General features: G+C 39.3%; 1 protein-coding gene across 5 annotated transcripts in view; it reads right to left on the reverse strand.

Annotated features, from left to right (window-relative positions):
* Positions 1 to 179: 179 nt before the first annotated feature.
* Positions 180 to 20,110, reverse strand: part of map3k4 (mitogen-activated protein kinase kinase kinase 4) — a 29,945-nt gene continuing 10,014 nt past the window's right edge. For 3 of the 5 annotated variants that reach the window (XM_028468653.1, XM_028468649.1, XM_028468654.1), the window contains 25 exons: positions 17,825 to 19,245; positions 15,864 to 16,124; positions 15,225 to 15,377; positions 14,963 to 15,120; positions 14,751 to 14,867; positions 13,983 to 14,082; positions 13,804 to 13,887; positions 12,563 to 12,835; positions 12,334 to 12,483; positions 11,427 to 11,588; positions 11,125 to 11,258; positions 9,752 to 9,830; positions 9,551 to 9,629; positions 8,147 to 8,240; positions 7,783 to 7,905; positions 5,570 to 5,670; positions 5,404 to 5,484; positions 4,393 to 4,584; positions 4,236 to 4,306; positions 4,057 to 4,173; positions 3,813 to 3,972; positions 3,614 to 3,736; positions 2,413 to 2,519; positions 650 to 829; positions 180 to 477 (listed from right to left, as the gene is read on the reverse strand). In XM_028468653.1, coding sequence (XP_028324454.1) covers positions 457 to 477; positions 650 to 829; positions 2,413 to 2,519; positions 3,614 to 3,736; positions 3,813 to 3,972; positions 4,057 to 4,173; positions 4,236 to 4,306; positions 4,393 to 4,584; positions 5,404 to 5,484; positions 5,570 to 5,670; positions 7,783 to 7,905; positions 8,147 to 8,240; positions 9,551 to 9,629; positions 9,752 to 9,830; positions 11,125 to 11,258; positions 11,427 to 11,588; positions 12,334 to 12,483; positions 12,563 to 12,835; positions 13,804 to 13,887; positions 13,983 to 14,082; positions 14,751 to 14,867; positions 14,963 to 15,120; positions 15,225 to 15,377; positions 15,864 to 16,124; positions 17,825 to 19,245 — 4,541 coding nt within the window. In that variant the 3' untranslated portion in view covers positions 180 to 456. The remainder of the gene's footprint in view (positions 478 to 649; positions 830 to 2,412; positions 2,520 to 3,613; positions 3,737 to 3,812; positions 3,973 to 4,056; positions 4,174 to 4,235; positions 4,307 to 4,392; positions 4,585 to 5,403; positions 5,485 to 5,569; positions 5,671 to 7,782; positions 7,906 to 8,146; positions 8,241 to 9,550; positions 9,630 to 9,751; positions 9,831 to 11,124; positions 11,259 to 11,426; positions 11,589 to 12,333; positions 12,484 to 12,562; positions 12,836 to 13,803; positions 13,888 to 13,982; positions 14,083 to 14,750; positions 14,868 to 14,962; positions 15,121 to 15,224; positions 15,378 to 15,863; positions 16,125 to 17,824; positions 19,246 to 20,110) is intronic. The other 2 variants (XM_028468651.1, XM_028468652.1) reach the window with 2 other exon arrangements.

Consider the following 20,110-nt stretch of genomic DNA (forward strand, 5'->3'; position numbering starts at 1 on the left):
CATCATTTCCACCCATAACTGATGACTCACAGGATCTCTTGAGTAAAAAGTTTCAAAGTGCGGTACATTTCGTCCCCCACCCCCTTTTCACTTCACACTGACATCATTTTTCTTGACGCCTTTGCAGAGTTCTCTTCCCCAGTGAGAAACATATCAATAGTTACTGTAACTTTACAATGTTGTTTATACATGAATGCCAATTCTTTTTTATTTATTTTTTTACAGTATGTACAGCCCAAGCCCCGCCCTTCATCCCACAGTCCATTGGGTACATATAAGCCTGGTGATATCTGACATTGTCCTAATGTTAGTTCCTCAGTTTGACTCCATGTGCCTTCAGCAGAGACTTAATCTTCTCCACAGCAACTGTTGTTATTTATGTTTGTTTGTTTAGACCAACAAAGTGTACAGTGGTATTTGAACTTTTACCAAAAAAGGTCACACAGGAGCTTTAGTTCACTCTTCATCAGTGCAGACCTGAAACAGGACAGAAGAAAGCACATGTTTATACTATGCAATAGGATATTTCAACCAAAAATGGAGGAATTCTATGATAATTTGTAAATTTAAGGAACTTTAAAATATATTATTATTAAAGACTTTGAAACGTAGATTGAGAACAGATTAAATAACAGAAACGGCATCTCACTTTAACAAATGGGTGATCTAGCAGCATGCTAGCTGTCCAGCGTCGCTTGGGTTCACTCTCTAGACAGTGATTGAGGAAGTCTTTTCCTTCTGTGCTCAGCTTCTCTGGGATGGGGGGCTTGTGGCCCATTCCCACTTTGTACATGATCTGAAAGTTGTGCTCATATTCATGCCAGGGCCGCTGTGGGTGGAGATGAAGACAAAAGCAGAAGAGTTTCCCAGTTACTCCCATTTTAATCCTACAATGATTTAGTCAAATAAAAGAGTTAAGAGTAGAAATCTGGTCTTCAAATCAAACAAAGAAAGGACCTACGGTAAATAAAGAAATGAGTAACAGCTCACAGAAGGGAACCGCAATTATACCATAATGGTGTGTTTTGTTCAGATAACAAAAATAAATAAACTAAGCATTTTCTCCAGATCACTTTACCTTTTAATCCTGCTTTAATAAAAAGCTCTGTTTTCTACTTAAACCACTAACAGTGGTTAAACCAGGGTTTATCAACCTTGAGCTATGGACCCCATGTGGGTCTGGAATTTAAATGGGGTTGCCTGAAATGTCTAGTGCTGTAATTGATGAGAAAAAAAGTTCAGAATTAATAGGTTTTTTTAAATTATTCTTTTTAAAATATAAACAAATGTATTCTATATTTTCACTTTTTCAAATATAAAAAATATATAATAAATATATAATATAATAAATAAAATCATATAATAAATAATAAATGAAATAATATAATATATATATAGTACTAGGGATGTAAGGCAGTTAAAAATCAATTCATAGGTATCACGGTTCATATCAATACTGTGAAAATTGAATCACAGTACTTTTTTTTTTTTTAATCTATCCTTCTCTTGTCCAGAAGCGTAGGTGGCGGGCGGAATCTGCTACTACTTAATTTCTGGCCGCCTTCCACTCTTAAACATGTTCATAAATGACTCCTTACCCCTTTAGCGCTAAAAGAATATCTGTAATAATACGTGAATATCTGTGAAAGTCACGTTTTTCAATTAGCTCTGTCTGCTAGCGTAGCATCTCTTCTTCACTGCAAAAATATATGCATGCCAACTGACCACTGGGTTACCAGCGCCCTCTGCTGGGCCAAACAAATATCTGATGTAAATTCAGTGCAATGACTGTTTTTTTTAAAGTCCAATTGTTCAGGCACAAAATACATTTTCAGTTGCACTTTTAAAAAGGAAAGGAACTATTATGTAGTTTTGCATTGTTTACTATAGAACCAGAACTTTAATTAATAGGCTTCTTCTTCATTTGTATTATTCCTTTATTTATTTCATTCAAGATTTATTTTTAGTTAAATTGCATTGTTTTGAATAGTTTATCAAGGGATACTTTTGACAATGAAAAATAAAAGGAAAATAGTACAGTATTTTTGAGTTTTTTCCCAAAAAAAATAAAGGAATATTTATCAGTCATCAATCAATCATCTACAGTCCCATTTTGTAAAATAAATCGTGAGAGAATCGTATCGTGAACCCAGTATTGTGAATCGAATCGTATCGGGAGTTGAGTGAATCGTTACATCCCTATATAGTATAAATGTTCACTAATCCTGGCTTCTCTGTGATTGTAACACAGTATAACAAACATGATTAAAAACTAATTCTAGAAGGAAAATAAAGTCTTGTGGGTGTCCAGAAATTTCTGATATTAAAAAGAGTTTACATTCCAAAAAAAAGGTTGGGTTAGACAGTAGCTGTTTGCCTATTGGTTACTCTCGCTTTATATTCAATCATTACCTTTCCAGTCACCATCTCAATAAGGACGCAGCCCAAACTCCAGATGTCTGCAGCTCGGCCGTGACCTTCACCCTTTGCTCTAGTGATGACTTCAGGGGCCATGTATGCTGAGAAATAGAGAATTAAGATGGAAACTGTTGGGCCTGGGTTTGACTAATCACACAATAATAAGGCAAAGGACACCATGACTAATGCTATATATCAGTACACAAAGAGTTAACATGAAGGGTGACAGCAACAGTGTAAATAAAAACATGCATATCCTGCAGAATGTAGCTTGTTTTAATTTAAAGCTGCTACCCTCGATAATTTATGAGCTACAGTCACAATGGAGGCCTCATTGATCAATGAATTTGTTGTCATTTTTGCATGTTGCATCGTGGGATGTGGAGTCTAGTAGGCGGATGCACAGAAGTGTTTTTACTTCATTCTGAGATGACGGGAAATACAGGAAACAACACTAGTGTCAAGAGAATCTCTGTCCTCCTTGTCTGGCGAAAAAACCCAGGAAATCACGGTAAGAATGAAATAAAAACACTTCAATGCATCCACCTACGGGACTCCACATCCCACAATGCAATGAGTGACAATTTCAACAAATCGAGTGTTTACAGTGGAGATAAAAAACAAACTTTCAAGCAGCAATTTCTACCCATTTAGGAGAAAATGATGTTCGACTGGATTCATTGATCTATGAGGTATACACTATGATTTTAGGTGATAAAAAATTCAAAGTGTCTATTCGTACGGTTGAATTATGGACATCCCCTGGTGCTATTGGTATATTTACCAAAGTACACATACGTAGCGTTTCAGGGTTAGGGGTAGGGTTAGGTTATAACCCTATATCGCAACAATTCTTAGGGTTAGGATTAGTCTTAGTCACGTGACCTAAACTGTCCAATGAGGGGCGTTGCGTATGGATAGAATATCGGTATGTTGATACGGCAACTGTACGGATAGCCACTGCCTAAAAAATTATCAGCGGCAGCAGCTCTAACCATTACATTTAGTCACAACCATTCATTTCTAATGACAGGTCATCTTTGACCGGTAACACCAAGAGTTTATCAAACTGCAACTGATGAATAAAACATTTTGTGTTGTAATCCATTGAAATGTACAGAACTAGTGTTTGATTTTTCAGGTGATAATTCACTATCATGACAAACCTGAAGCGTCATGTTATCAAATCCCTTACCTGCTGTTCCCAGAGTGCTGTTCACCTCTCCTGGCATGGTGTGAGTGTTGTTTCTCAACTTCACTGAACAACCAAAGTCTCCCAGTTTAATCAGGCCAGATGATGTCAGGAAAATATTGGCTCCTAATCCCAAGGCAAAATAAAAATAAATAATTGATTTCCAAATGTATAAAGTTTTTGTTGAGGACGAGACTCTGACCTTTGATGTCCCGGTGGACGATGCCGTGTTCATGGAGGACATTTATGGCCGTTGTGGTCTGCTTGCTGTAAAGCCTGATGACGTGCTCTTGCAGCCCCAGCCTGGACACCTCCTCCAGAGTGCCCTCGTCACAGTACTCCATGAAGATGTACATCTCCTCCTGCGGGATGACCACACGCATGTTTACACACTAAACTGTTTCCAGTGCACATCATGTGACATCCGAGCAAATGTTTCTCCTTACCCGATGAAGCTCAACTCCAAAGTATCGCACCAGGTTTGGATGTTTGATGCCTTCGAAGATTTTCAGCTCGTCCGCCGTCTCTTTTATCGTTTTGTGATCGTTTGGTTGGAATCGAATCTGGTCACAAACACAGCAGTGTTAATAAGAAAGTTTAATAAGGGATAGTTAAAGCTACAAACCTCTTTCATAGCCATCAGCTCGCCAGTGTCAACGTTGATGCATGTGTACACTTTCCCATACTGACCCTCGCCTGTTTGAAAACACAACACATCATCACTGAGAATCAATGAGTTTCACACCACACAACATGATGCAGCCAAAACAAAGCATCCATACCTATTTTGTTGCCCCTCTGCCACTTGAAGGTCACTTTCCTGAGCCCGACATGCATGACGTTATCGTAGGATTTAGGAGTGTGACACACTTGGCCGATGATGTTACGCTGCTTCATTATGGCGTAGCGTTTCTCCTCAAACTTGCGAATGGATCGACGGACGGCCTCCATTGGACTTTGCCGTGCTGCTGTGTCTAAGAATGAAGAGAAACCACAAGCTTCAATAGATAAACTTATTGTCAATTTTTCCTCACATTCATTACAGACAAAGGCCTTTAAAGGGATCCTTCACTGTTTTTACAAATGTGGCCTAAAACCTTTGATATGTCCTCCTTATACGATCTATGCAAAACACATCATTTTGTACCATATTTGTTTTAATAACTTTTTAAAATGGGACTCTTTTACCATTTCAAAACCTGTAGTCTCTGATTTACTCACTAACTTCGGTCACCAGAGCATCAACCGTGCACTATTTAAAGGAGAGTTAAAGGTCAGGTCCCTTAGGAGAGCTCTTCTTCTCTGCTTCATTGTCTACAACAAAAACAGCAGAGTGGGAACTATCGTCCCCTGCAGTCATAGTCACTGTTCATCTTTTGGTAAACCAAAGAGGGTTACATCGACATCTTTACCTTTTCGTGATTATTTAGAGCAACCACAAGCAGCACAAGTTGGTATTTTGACTGAAAAAGCTGCTAAAATATCTAAAAAACAATTAAATAAAAACAATGGGATGTTTAGATGCAAATGGGGCTGTGACATCTTCAATCACGTGATTTCAAGAAGGTGGAATACAGGTTTTAAAACAGTAAAGTAGTCCCATTTTTAAAAGTTAATAAAATAAATATGGTGCAAAATAATGTGTTTTGTTAGGCATAGATCTTTTAATAAGGACATTTCAAAGGTTTTAGGCCACATTTGTCAAAACAGTGGAGAATTGCTTTAAAGTTCTTTGAAGCAACCCACATGTCCTCACACATAAACACAGAACTACTCCTTGAACAGCGTCTCACCTTTAGACTGACTAATAAAGGTGCGGAGCTCCCAGCTTCGACGCGCAGAGCTGTTCGGGTCTCCCTTTGGATACAACGGCTCTGCAGGAATCACAGATAAGATCTCACTGTTTAATGTGCTTTTCATTTTCCTGGTTAGCGAAAACACACACAAAAATACACACACCTTCTCTGTCCTCTGTGGGACTCGAGTGGCGGCTCAGAGACTTAAAGTTAAGCTCTGCTGCGACAGTAGAGAGACGATCATTTTCGTGGAAACTGGAGCCCCTGTAAAGACATGACGGACAGTGTGAGTGAGCCTCACTTATTGTTAAAGGCCATGATGTCAAGGATCAACACACTAAAATCTCATCTACTGTCATTAAACCTCAGCTAGTCCTCTGAACAGATTTGCTCTGGATATAAAATGCTGTGACTTGTGATTTGGTTTATTACGATGGCGTATTAGAGCCGCATTAAAAAAAAAAACACACATCTGAGCACTACAAGATTAAAGTTGGAATATATCGAGAATAAAGTCATAATTTTTCAAGTTTAAAGTTGTAATAATTTGAGAATAGAGTCGTAATATAGGTATATGTAGGTATAGTGCCCATAATTCTCTGTTATAGCGAATGCAATTAATAACCCTTAAATCCATGGGTGTCAAACTCTGGCCCGCAGTGTAATTATATTTGGCGCGGACGATTGCATACATCCGATCCTGAAAATATCCCCACGTCTCGTGATGGTGTTCTCCTCCTTTCCTGCAGGAAAGGAAAAGAATGGCTCTTCATTTTCTTTTAAATTGTGATTGTATTGGGGGGGGGGGCAGAGGATCTCCTCACACAAGGACCTGGATATGGCTCAAAAATGCATATGATCTTAATTTGAATTTTATTTATGAAGACAATCATTGTTATCTGGAATAAGATTATTAAATAAATATCTATGTTGGCCCAAGACTTTGTCCAAGTTTTACATTTTTGGCCCACTGAGTATTTGAGTTTGACACCCCTGCCTTAAATCAATCACTTCCAGCCAGTTCCTCCTCCACAAAGGAGGCTATTTGATCCATATCAGTCTGCTTCCTACGTCAGAACAAACGCAAAAGTCTGCAAAATTGCTTTAAAGGTGCAATATGTGAGATTTGCAAGCATTTTCTGCCACCACCAGGTGGCATTACTGAGTAAAACCAACACTTAGGCCATATCCGGTCCTGACTACTGAATGTACAGGTGACAATATTCTCTGCTACATCCCGCAAATGTTTTTGGTGGGTCATGCGGTCCAATGTGTATCGTCAACTTTACATGTGTGATGCGTTCATGAGTGAAGATGTTTAAGCAGTTGTTTGTTAGTTGTAAACCTCAGGGGCCGCGCAGCGTTTATCTGTTTGATGGATGTTTGTTGCCAGAGATGGACTAGTTCAGGTACTGCTCTGCTGTAAATAGGCTTATACTCACCCAACTGGTGAAAATAGGTACCACAGGTTGGCCGGGCTGGCAATATTTATTAATGTATATATAATATGTAGTCTCAAAAAAAAAAAATCACATATGGTATGACGGCTAAGGACATGTTTCTTAACACTCAATTGGATTTTAGGTATTTAAGAGATATTTAAAAGTTGAAAATTCTACATATTTCACCTTTAAAGTCCATAAACTGATAACAGTGTGGTGATGATGGACCAAAAGGCTCAATATTTCGCTATGTGTGAAACCTAACGAGAAGTATAATCTCACATAAATACAGACAAGATCCTGTTTGTATTTCAAATTTTTTCTCATAAAATGACGACTTTAATCTCAAAATATTACGACTTTAATCATATTAAATTACAACGTTATTAAGATATGACTTTTTAATGTGGCCCTAATACGTCGTTGTAGTTTATTGATAACTCGATCGAAGTCAGCTGTAAACTAAACCCTCTTTTTTTTTTTTGCCAAATAAAACTTAAAACATTTTAACACAACTAAATCTGAACGTTGATTATTCAGACACTTAAATATAATTCCATTGATAACCTTGTGTTAAAGGCAACACATTAACCCATCAGATTTGACACAGCTCAGCATGCATCAGTCATCCATACTAAGGTTTTAATATCACACATCAAAGCCAAAAAGGTTTGAAAGCTGTAAATCACCAACACCAAAGCAAGACTGATGTCAAAAGCACTGACAAGCAGAATATCAGAGTGAGGTTTTCACATCATGCACAAAGGAGCACTTCCTTTAACCAGTGGCACCTCCTATAAGGGCTTTAGTTTTCACTTCAAGGACTCAAATGTATTATTTACTTCTATAATCTAAGTTGCTCTTGGTGAAGCCATTATTGATTGGTTGGTGGTCTGACAACAGTCTCTAGCGTGTGGGGGGGTGGCAGAGCTACCTGACGTCATTGGCTGTGCTGCTGGGTACTTTGCTGGGGCCGTGCTCCCCCTGTCCCTGAGGGACGGGACGGGGCCCGTTGGGAAAAAGCTGGTTCCGCAGATCGCAGGGGAGACTCCGAGAGCTGTGGTGAAAAAAACAAACTGAGGACTGCGGCGCTGCTGCTGGGAGGAGATGAGGTGAGCAGCATCTGTGACCGGGTGGCTGGTTAAGGGACTGTTGTGCTCACACAAGCTCCGACAAACTACAGCTTCTAATAATTAGCAAGTAAGTAAAAAAGCATAGCCATGCACGATAAAGCAATAGGAGGGAAAAACACTGAGCACAGAACAATGTGAGAGCACAGGCTGTAGACGGTCACCTACCTGAATCCTTCTGCATTTGGAATAAACAAGTTTGGGTTTGGTGGGTCACTGTGGCAGCGTGGGAACTTCACTGGACGTGGACTGTTCCTGGGTGCTAAAGAATCAGATAAATAAACAAACAATGCTCAGCTTGTTTAATCAAACTGTAACAAAACTCAACCCATGGCAGTGCAAAGTCGATATGCAAACAGAACAAAGATTTAGCTTCTAAACAAGTATGAACACTGAACAGTACTGAATAAGCACCAAAGTGCTCTCCCAGATTGAATATAATGGTACTAACTTGTCAAATGTTGTCACTCGTGGAGAAAAACCACCATTACCATAAAAACATGGTTAATCACACTTTAAAGCAGTGGATCCCAACCGTTTTTGGATCGCGACCCCATTTTGTTATCACAAGACTTTTTTTTTCTGTAATTAGTTTTTGAGTTTGTGAACAGTGCTACAAATACAGAATTAGTGACTAATTACACCATCTAAGATATTTTCATACTGCATTTTATTTGAACGAGATTTATATTTGTGAACGTAAAAGTAGAGAATACAATTGTTTGAGATTGTGTGTTGTTTTAATTTAAAAAATAATTTAATAAAATAGGATTTTTTTTCAATCAATTACTAATAAACATTTCAGGTGACCCCATTTAAGTTCTAGGCGACCTCAAATGGGGTCACAACCACAAAGTTAAAAAACAGTTCTTTAAAGGTTTGTAAGAAATTCACATCCTTTAATAAATCCTTTAGCAAATGCACAATCCAGATCCCATCTGCATGAAATTCTGTGGGTTAATTGGGGAACAAACCCTTCATAACTGAGCCAAATTTCAAAAAGATTGGTCAGTTATAAAAAAAGATATGAATTTTTGAAATTTCCCCAATGATGAGAGACAGGGATTTTTAATTTTTTAAAACTGATCAAGAATCAGTATATTGATGTAGATCCCCTCCAAAGTGCAATACAATTTTTCATGATGTATAGTTTGTACTTTTGACATAATCCTGCTGACGGACAAAGAGAAAAATAGGTAAATGAAAATATTACTTCCTTTGCACACAGAATATTTAATGCATACATTTGGGTGTTATCTCTTCATTTTCTTGATTTTTAAAGGTAAAAACATTTCCTTTAACAAATATTTTAGCTCACATTTGTCATGTAACCTCTATTTATTTGTAATCAACTGTAGTAATTGTGCTGTAGCAGCAGACAATGGGTGTGGTCTGAATTGTGGTTTCACCCAGAATGCCATTTTTCCTTTCTCTACTAAACAAACGTGTTATTTTCTCCAACATTAGTGGCACACTGAGGCTCATCACCGAAGTGAACCTGGATTTACCAATGAGTGTTTCTCTAACTTGAACTTTCTGTCATTCACATCAGGACCACGAGGATCATCTTACCAATGTAGAGGCCGGTCACTGGGCTGTGGGGTTTTCCGATCACATGTCCGATGCATTCATTCATCAAGGCTTGCAAGCTCTAGAAGCAACATTTATAAAATGACAAAATCAATTTGTAAATATTCTTCATGATACTTAGAAAAAAAGAAGAAAAAGTGGGGTTTTTTCTGTGTGTGTGCACGTGTTTTTTTTTTTTTTTACCAGGAAGTCATCTTCTGGTAATGCTGATATGAAGGCTGGTTCTATGGCTTGGAGAAAGTCAAAACCCTGAGTGGCCCACCTGTAGATGGGACAAGTGAAGCAGTTATTTTGTGAGTCCCTGAGGTTTTTAAGAAATGCATTAGAGGAATAAATGTATCAGGTTGAAAGAGGACAGGTGCTTGGATCCTGTTTTTAAAGCTCATACACAAATAACAGCTTTTCAAAGTTAAACCCTTGCAATAATGATGGACTTATGTGTACTAATGGTGGTACACTAAGTACTTAGCTTTTCTTTTTGTAACCTGAAGTACATGGCACCATGATTTACAAACTCCAGTAAAGTAGGTAGCACTATGCACCTCTTCAAGTCAGTTGCAACACGCCAATAAATAAACAACAGCTTTTCAACTGAAGCATGCCAATAAAAAAAAAATAAAAATGAAAAATTATAGACATTGAAGGGGATGATAAAGAGACTGTGTTTACTGTTTAACCCACTTAGTTAGATCTATAAAGCAGAGGTGGACAAATGTTCTGGGCTAAAGGTCACACTTTGTTTTTAAACTGAGCAGCAGGCTAATATTGGAAGTATTTCCCACATGATCGACCATTATTACAAAGGACAAAAATTGTCTCAAAAAATGTTAAAATACATATACATGTATTTATTTATTTATTTCAAATCTGATACACATTGTTTGGAAAATGAACATAATTTGACAGTTAATGCATTTCATGTATGAGCTGAATTCTCTTTTTAATTCACAATAAGATCTACTTAAAGTGTTATTATGTCCACTGAAGGGATGGAGAAATTTTCTTGGTGCATCCTAATAGATCTAAGCATGCAATGCAAAATTCAAGTCAGTGTTCATGTTAGTGATCGTATCCCAGCTTGGAAGCAAGGTGTCACTGTCTGCTAAAGAATCCCCCAAAACACATGCAGACTTATGCTTAACAAATGTTATGTGGGTGGGAGGGGTAGGGGGATGCAGATCTTTGCCCTCTAGTGGAGTTACATGAGTTTTAAAAGAATAACAAACAATAATTTCGGCAAAGACACTTTCTGGCAAGTCAGTGTCACAGGATGTAGTTTTTCTTTTTTTTTAATATATATATATCATAAATTCATTATTCAAATTCCAATGATAGCAATGATAAGAAAAGCACATATTGATTGGATAGAGTAATGCTAACGCCCACCAAAATGACTGGCAATCACTTACTCTTCAATTAAGCTAATAAAACCGTTCCCAAGTCTCATATCCAAACCATGCATGAAGGATGTGACACTAGCTGCCACCTAGCGAACTCAAAGGCAAACACATCTGTAATCTTTGAATGTTCTGTTGACAAAAGGCGGCCGCCATTACCTGGGCTTGGTACCGCGGCCACTCTCACATTTGGTCAGAACGTAGGTCATCCACTTCCTGGCAAACGCTATGTAGCGCTCCCCGATCCTCTGCCTGAACTCCCCCGACATCAGACGCACCACTTCCTTATGGTACTGCAAACAATAAACACATGTTTCGTTTTTGGATTCTATTCTATTAAAATTGTGCAATCATGTTGCACGGGAGGCTTTCTGACGCAAGCTTAAAGCACAGAAAATTACAGAGTGGAGCAAAGATCTTTTGTAAAAGCTGTTACTTTTGTAAACCCAGTGGGTTTTTACCTCAAAGGCAAAATTGTAGCCCTGTATCATGGCCTCTCTGTAATACTGGTGCAGAGTGGACGACTCCGACTCCTCCGCGTCTGCCTCAAACTCTGTGGTGAACATGTACTCCACTTGGTCAATGGCGGTGCTGATCTTTATGCAGAGCTGTAGGGCTTCATCCTGTTGTTGGAGGAAAAAAGGAAAATATCATCTACTATGAAATAGAGGTGGGCATTGCCATGAATCTGGCGATACGATACGATCCACAACACAATATATCCCGATACTAAATAATATGATATACATTGCAATATCAAGAATTAGAAATTTCACCTTTACAAGTCCAAAATTATATGAAATACAATTTATTTATTTATTTATTTTAAACATGCGAGAACAAGTAAATGGTAACTAACTGTAATTCAAGAACCAATATCAAAAACATGTATGTTCATATATTGAGGAGTGAGGTAGTTTAACAAGGTCTGATGTGGTTCACTGACACATAGTGACCGGGTGTTTACATTATATGCATATGTTAACACAAATAAATGATTAAATCATGTTTTCCTTAAAAAAAACAGAAATTTGGACATTTTTTTGGGATCTATATGATAATCGCATGATGAAATATCACAATATATCGCTGAATCGATTTTTTTCTTACACCCTTACTATGAAATGCATCAATAGCAAAAAATGAGCACAACCAGTATTACTAATCTAAGTAGAAATGTGGTTTTATTCAGTTGAAAATCTGAACTGTAAATGCTTCGAGGATGGTTTTGCAGCTGCACAAAAAAAAAAAAAAAAAAAAAAATCAGATGTGAAACTAGGACACAGAGATGCACCTGGTTTTACAGCAGTTCTTAATAAACCAATGCTCTACTGGGTTGGAAATCCTCCCTAGTGGTGGTGCTAGTACCTTAAGCGCCTCCAGGGCAGTGGCGATGAGAGGCTGGCTGGACGTTTGCTCCCTGCTGAGGGTGAGTACGTCCTCCATGGACTGCTGGAAGGCCTTCCGCTGGGCCACCAGGTGAGCCGACTGCATCACTATCAGAAGGATGTTTTCCACCTGGAGGCACAACGTACCACAGGGACGTTGTAAACTCAAGCACATGCACACGGATGTCAACAAAGCATGTCACGCATACCTTCATGGTCCTTAACGTGTCGACGGTTTCCATCTGAGGGACTAATTTGAGCAGCTTTCCATCCCACAGAGCCCATTCAGAGTCGGTGGTGGAGTCCCCGGGTCTGTGTTTGCTCATGAGCAGGTATGCCTCATGTTCAGCTATTTCATCATCAGGCTCAGTGGAGCAGTCTATACCTGCAGCAGTATTGAGAAGCTGCAGGATAAGCGGCCGCTGGTCCATCAAACCACAGGGCACGAACACATGGAGCGCCTCCAAGCCTGGAATCTGAACCTAGGAGCATAAAATAGAAGCTGTGACTGTGAGAGAATTCAAAGTAAGTACAACATACTGGATTTTGAAAGTTATCAGATGGTCTTGGATGCATTCTTAATTTTTAAAGTTCTAAATGGGCTTGCCCCTCCACCTATAATGGATTTCATGTGTTAAATAAGGACCAGAACCTTAACTAGAGGAGACTTAGCCAAATGGTGGTGTCTATCAGTGGCACAAAATTATAGAATACACTTCCAGAAAACATCAAAGCATTTCTCAAAAATTGGTTGAAAACAAACCAGTCACGCACCCATAGATAATATTGTGCTCCTGGCTGTTGTTTTTTTTATTGTAAATAGTGTAAGTGGCACCCCATCCCTCAACCCCCCTCTGCAAGTCCTCTGCCCACGTGCTATGTTGTCAAGTTTAAAAAAGGAGCCTCCTCAGCTATGCTCCTTAAGGCGCTCCATGAAGGACAGTGGGATGTTGAGTGAACACTTGAATGTGCTGTTTTGACAAATATTTCTGTTCATTAATGTTATAGTTAATATGCCCATTTTGTTAGGGTAAAAAAAAAAATTAAATAATTTCTTTTTTTATTTTAAGAGTTGTGACTGTGTTTTGTTTTTGGTTCACGCTGAGGAGGTTTTTCTATGCAGTGCTCCCCAAAGGGAACTCAGTTTAGGACCTGCCTTTCCCCCCCTCTCCCCTCCTTTCCTCCTGTTTTCCCACTTTTCATCTAAACATGATGGCAGGTGACCACCTCAATATGTTGGTGTGTGTTCTTTGCTCCAACTGCCAAGTTAAATTCTTTGTGCTGTTTTTAAACTTTGACAAATAAAATCCTTTCTGATTCTGGTTGTAATGTTGATGCTGTTTGCTGATGCTTTGATTACTATGTAATGTCCTAATTCAAATAAATAAATAAATGAATGAAATGGAAACAGAAAATAAAGATGCTCTTTATTTTTCTTGTAAGTACAAACCTTGACATAGTGTCTTTCCTTAAGAGCCTCCAAGAGACCAGTCACACCATTAGTGATGTTGAAATCTGCAGCAACTTCCAAGTCCTGCAGTAACAGGAAAAAAGAAGAGGAATAAACACACTAAGTGATGAGCCACAGTTTGGCACCTTTCAGAAGAATCATCTGCTGCTGTTAATAACCTTGCGAAGCATTTTGGCAAAGCCCAAGGCCTTCGACGCTCGTTCTCTGGCCTCGTGAAACAGTTCCTTTAGTGAGCGGCTGGTCTCCTTCACTGAACGTCTGAGAAAATAAAATCATTAACTCAAGGATTAAATCACAGCTGGTCTTATTTCTAAACAACAACATTCCAATATCCCGACTAAATTCAGAGAACAGAATATTGTGTTGAATAATGTTTGGCATTTAGTCAATCATGTCAAGATATAATAGTCAAAAACAAATTTTAAAACCCAAAAATGACTTATTGGAAAATATTTAAACTGTGAAAAATAATCAAGGTAATTGTCATCCTGTAATTGATCATTAGTTACAATTATGCAGTAATTATAATTGTAATTGGAAATATATGGTACTGTAATAATTTAATTGTAACTGAGTTCAGATAATTGACTTCGTAATTGTAATTGGCATGGAAATTCAATAAAAACTTCCATTTACAATTTAATTAAACAGAAACCTGTGGAACCATGTTACAGTTCTATGTGTCACACATATGTAGTTAACAACAATTAAAATATGTTTCATATCATCTTTTCCCTCTACCCGTCAGTGCTTTTAAGGTATAATTTTACCATTTTTACAATAATTGAAATCGAAAGGTATACTGACAGAAAAAAGGCTCCGACACCCACACCAAAAATATTAACACCGATATTTGAATCGACCCCAGCAAAGAAAATGATTAAATCAATGTGACAGAGTTTCTGAATAATCAATGTGCTCCATACCTGATTTCATCTGAGGCTGGGTTGTCATCTGCTCCTTCCCAAAAATCATGGTCACTTTTCTGAAGACCGGCATCAAGAAACTCTCCGGTCGATTTTAGCAGCATCCCAGCAATATCACTACATGGAGCAGGATATATTTCAGTTAGTTTGTACAGTATGTAGTGTGAACACATGGAGAGTTCATTTAGTGCCATTGTAGGTCGTCGACTCACCAGAAAAGCTTCCCAGATTGGGCCTCCCCTCCCCGGATGTACGGAGTGATGACCTTAGTGAAGTTCCACTCCTCCTCCAGCAGGTTCTTTAAGCTGTGAGATGCCTGAGGCAGCTGCTGCAACATCTGGATCCAACTGTGCATGTAGTCAAAGTAAACCTACAAGCACAGCAGTAAACAGTAAGAATCTTAAGGTTCAAATCCACCTCAAGGACCATCCTATATAGTGAATGTACCACCAGACGAGAGAGAAAGAGTCTTACCACCAGCATCTTGTGCAGGTCTTCTTCAAACTCATCAATGTTGGCGTTGGTCTGTAAACCCTGAGCATCAGTGACCACATCCCGCAGCATGTACTGATAATACTGCTTCATCAGAAGGCCGCCTTTCAGAACCTCTTTGCACTCACGCACCAACTGCAAAGCACAGATAATAAAAAAAAAATGACATTTTTATTCACCGTACCAATTAATTTAAGCAAGTAGGGTGGCTCAAAAAACACCCTCCCTGAGTGAAGTCGTGTTCCCTTTGTGGTAAAAAAAGCATGCCCATTTTCAGATTTATAATAAGATTCTCTAGGGTCCCACGCGGCCACTCAAACCTGACCATTTTTTATGAACTATGATAGTATATGCATGTGGACAATGTTCATTTATTACAGTTAAAATAACATTTCAGTCATGCAAAATGTAAGAAGTAGGTGGAATCATTATCGCCATCATTGTGTTCTGTAATAGTTGTAGTTTTCACATGAAAGTGATGAGTTATCAAATAGTGTTAACCTGGATAATTGTTTAATTGTGTAATTTCACCCAGGGAGGGGGTTTTCCTTAAAGTGATTTTTAGCCACCATCAGAAGAATCCATTTAAAAGGTGTTTGAGCAGCAGCAGCAGTAGCTTGCCTGTTTGATGCTGAGCAGCGATGGTTCTCCTGCCGGCCTCTGTTCCAGTCGTAGTTTAAGGCATTCGTGAATGACGTTGAGCAGGACTCTGCACAGCACGAGGAATGCTGGCCTAAAAGATGGGAGATCCATGTCCAGCAAGTCTTCCCAGGACACCTGGTCTGACCCCAGCTCCGGGTCGGTCGGCCCGTGACAGGATATGTGACGTGAAAGCTCAGGCAGGTAATCGCTGTACAGCATGGGGTCAGGGAAGTCTGCAAACTACAGGTTACAGAGCACATGATGACGTCATTTCATTTGGCTTTTACAGCAACCTGGGAACTAGTCTCAGATTATTCTGACGTAATCACAACATCTAAACCTGGCCCTGAATTAAACTTGTGTACAGTAAGTTACCAGATTCGGGTCATACCCCACTTTATTTTTGAACTAAAACCTCTGAACATTAAATTGATCAGCAATCTTAGAAGTGTTGATTAATCAACAAAGACAAATAGAAAACAGTTTCTTCAGAACAGTCATCACTGGTTCAAATCCATTTAAATCCGCTACGTTACTAAACCTAATTTAAGGGAAGAGATCAACATCCAGCAGAAGTAATTATACGACCTAACTGTTAGATCGTTCATATCTCTTTACAACCATCATTACAAATCCATGTAAGAAATAAAATAACCCCCTGAAAGCAAAATGAGGCAACATCTCTGGTAGCATAATGTTAATTACAGCACAACTACACAACATCAAATCCCTGGATGATGAACAGTTGTCCATCGAGGTGGTGTAAAGGACTTATTCTATCAAAAATTCCATAACAATGAACATTTCAACACTAAGGAAGTTATTTTTATTAAAAATGCAATGTAACCTTGGTAGAGGTTGAATGTTACACCTGCCCATGTGTTAGAGTCTCTTCAGGCAAGACACTGAAACCTAAGGGGATTGAAATACATGGATGTTGTGTCTACATGGGTAGTGACAAAAGCCAATGATAGAGCATCCCTGATTATTCTGTAGCATGATTATGTTGATTCTGTGCCCTGCTTACTGCATTATAAGCTCGTATTGATCACAAAATGTCAACACTGTTGCAAATTTGCCGTTTTTTGATTTTATCCATGTTTACTTTTTGAGATTTCAGCAACTTTATTTTTGATTATTTATTTACAATCTATTATAAGTTTGCCTTTTCTTATTTATCGATGGGCTTACCGTCCCTATGTTGACAGTATTACTCATTGAAGTTCCTTTTTTAAGTTAGCGGTTTTCTGCTTCTTTGTCTTGAATCATATTTTGGGTATGACATGAATTTGTGTTCATGTACAGTATATATCCTGTGTATTTCAATGTTCTGTTTCTATATATATATATATATATATATATATATATATATATATATCAGTAATGGCATCAGCCCCTAGAATCCCACACTGGTTGGTATCCATTACCCTTTAAAAATAAATATGATGAACGAAGCTTAATCTAACTAATAAGCCTATTACATCTATGGCTAGTCTTGTCTTTATATGTGAATTTATTACCAATGTTGGTATTCTGCATTGTATTCTTGTATATCTTAAATTAGTGATTGTTAGTTTTTTTCCTATTCTGTTTAGTATTTGTTTGTGTATTTCCAGAAGTTTAAACAGACAGGAGTTTCCTTGCAAACAGATTACATTTTTTGTTCCTTTTTGTTTTCCTTTCTTGTACCAGCTCAAAACAAACAACTAAATGCAAATATATCTATTTATATTTTGTAATAACAGCTAGCTTGATATTGTAATTGATTAAATGCTATTTAATATTTTGCCATTTTTCTCAAGTTAGAAAATATTGCCATAATGCGTTTATTCCCAAATGGACAGTTTCTGACTCGGGTGTCGAAAATTGTCACATGTATTCTAAGTTTGGAGGAGTGTGCGTGTGAACGTAAAAGAAGCCCCAGTGTCTTACTGTCTTACCTCCAGTGCAGGACTGTGGCAGAGCAGTGCTGCTCTGGACCTCTGCAGAGAGCGATCCATCAGTTTGTGCAGTCTCAGGATCAGTTTACGCAGTCCCATCTGTTTCAGGGCTTTATCCACAAAGGGCCTGTAGATCGCCGTGGGGCAGAATACACCTCCACCGGTGCTTGCTTCTACGCTTCCTGGAGCTACGGTTGGGAGAAATCCATCCTCTGATAGCAAATGGGCAAATTTATTAGTCAGGGTGGGAGACACGTCTCCCTCTACTACACATGTTGGCTCATCCTCATCATTAGCATCCCTGTCTTCACTGTCGGTTTCCGCCGTAAAAGTGGCCGTAGAGTCATTTTCCTCATCATCCTCAGCCTCTTCTTCATTTCCACGGGAGGAGCGAGGTGAGGGGATCTCAAAGACGGGCCACCCGATGCGGGAGAGGTCGTGGAGGCCCAACACAGTGGCCATGACGCGCAGCTTTTGGTTGAGGTCCTGTGTGATGTTGAGCCACAAACAGAGCGCCTGCACTCTGCCCTGGAAGTCTCGTGCTGCATACTTGTCGTAATCCTTCTGTAGGGCCTGTAAAGAAGGGTACAAAGCCTCCACAGACTCCAGCAGCTCCATAACACGCTTGACCTGTTCAAACGCCAGTCGCTGGCGCTGAAGATGCTCCCTGCAGTCAGCACCAGACCCCAGAGGCTCTGCTGCATTCAAGTTAGAGGAGGGGCATGCACTAAAGCCCCATGGTTTAACTCCACAGTGGTTGGTCTCTGCTACAGCTGGCTTGTTCTCTCCACAGAGCAGATCTGGGATACTCTGATAGTTCCCCTGGATTGTTTGTGACCCACAACACTGAATGGCTCGCAAGTTGTCGTAGTTCACTTTAAAGTGCAGCACCTCGTGAATGATGTCGGGTATGGCCTGGCGAGCGGTGAAAAGAAAAAGGTCTTGATCGCCTGTGGAGCGACGTGCGTGCCAGGCCTGCAGCTCCAACCAGATCACCTCGTTGTTGTGGCCCAGGAAGGGCATGTTCTCCAGGCCTCGCTGCTCCTTCTCCTTCCTCTTGGAGGACATAGACGTGAGCTTGAGCAGTAGCCGCAGAGTCTCAAAGAACTTGAGCCGGTCTGCAGGACAGTCTGTCCGAGAAGTCTGTCGATGAGTCCGAGCTATGTGGGGCATTGATACAGGAAGCTTGCAACTGCTGCAGCCCAAGCTTAAATAATGCTTCCTGGGGTCCATGTTGAGGGCTCCGAAATGGCTCGACTTTGAGAGAGGGTCCAGCATGAAGGAGTCTTCAAATGTCTTTTTGTGGTCTCGTTCTGTGGAGCGGAGCGCGGCCCTCTGCTTCTTGCCCTGCTTGTAGCTTTGCTCTTCGGGAGGCTCTGCTGGCTTCTGACTCTCTCGCAGGACAGATGTGTTTAGGTCTGCTAGAATATATGTTCCAAAAAAATTTAAATCAGTCATCACATTAATGCAAAACCACAGTTACCAGCTTAGCTTTGACATAGACCTTCAAAACAGATTATTGAGGTCTGAGGCCAATTCACAATTTCTCTAGAGTCTAGTTTCCCAAAGTGGGGTACGCAAATTGTTATAGGATGGACATAAATCAAACATTTACACTGAAAACTATAATATATATAGAGCAGCAGTCAAGAGCCTCCATGCATTGCCACAAATTACACATTAGCCTCTATAAGTCTACACTCTAGTGGTGACAGAGAAACAATCTCTTAAAAAAATATGGCCAGTATACATTGCTTTGCGCTAGCGCCAACGCGCTATCAAGACTTTGATGCCGTTTGCCACCACGTACTTGTATAAAAGTGAGTTTTCAGCTTTGACAAACATGAAAACAAAAAAGAGAACAAGACTTTGCGTGGAGAACAATTTAAGACTTAGACTCTCTCAAATTCAGCCAAACATTGAAGATTTCTGTCCATCCTCTCAACCTCAACCTTCACAATAAAGTTATAGTGAGTTGTATTTCACAGTTTCTGGGTGATGAAAAGAGATTTTTTCTTACTGAAAATGCCAGAAGGCTAGTTAAATAAATTGAGTGATAATTCTAAATAGGATGTTTTATTGTGTCCTTATAGAGTATTATATGCTATTCCTGAACAGGATAGGTAAAATTCAGGGACAAATTTCTCTGTAGGGCTACATTGTATATGACATTACATTATTATGTTTTTTTTAATGTGCAGGAGTATGAGGTGCATGGCTTCAGGTTAAATGTCCGAAGGGGTACAGTAGACTGTGTGTCTACTAACTTCAAACACTTCAAAGGCA

Source organism: Gouania willdenowi, chromosome 15, assembly GCF_900634775.1.
Source record: "Gouania willdenowi chromosome 15, fGouWil2.1, whole genome shotgun sequence".
Classification (NCBI taxonomy): domain Eukaryota; kingdom Metazoa; phylum Chordata; class Actinopteri; order Blenniiformes; family Gobiesocidae; genus Gouania; species Gouania willdenowi.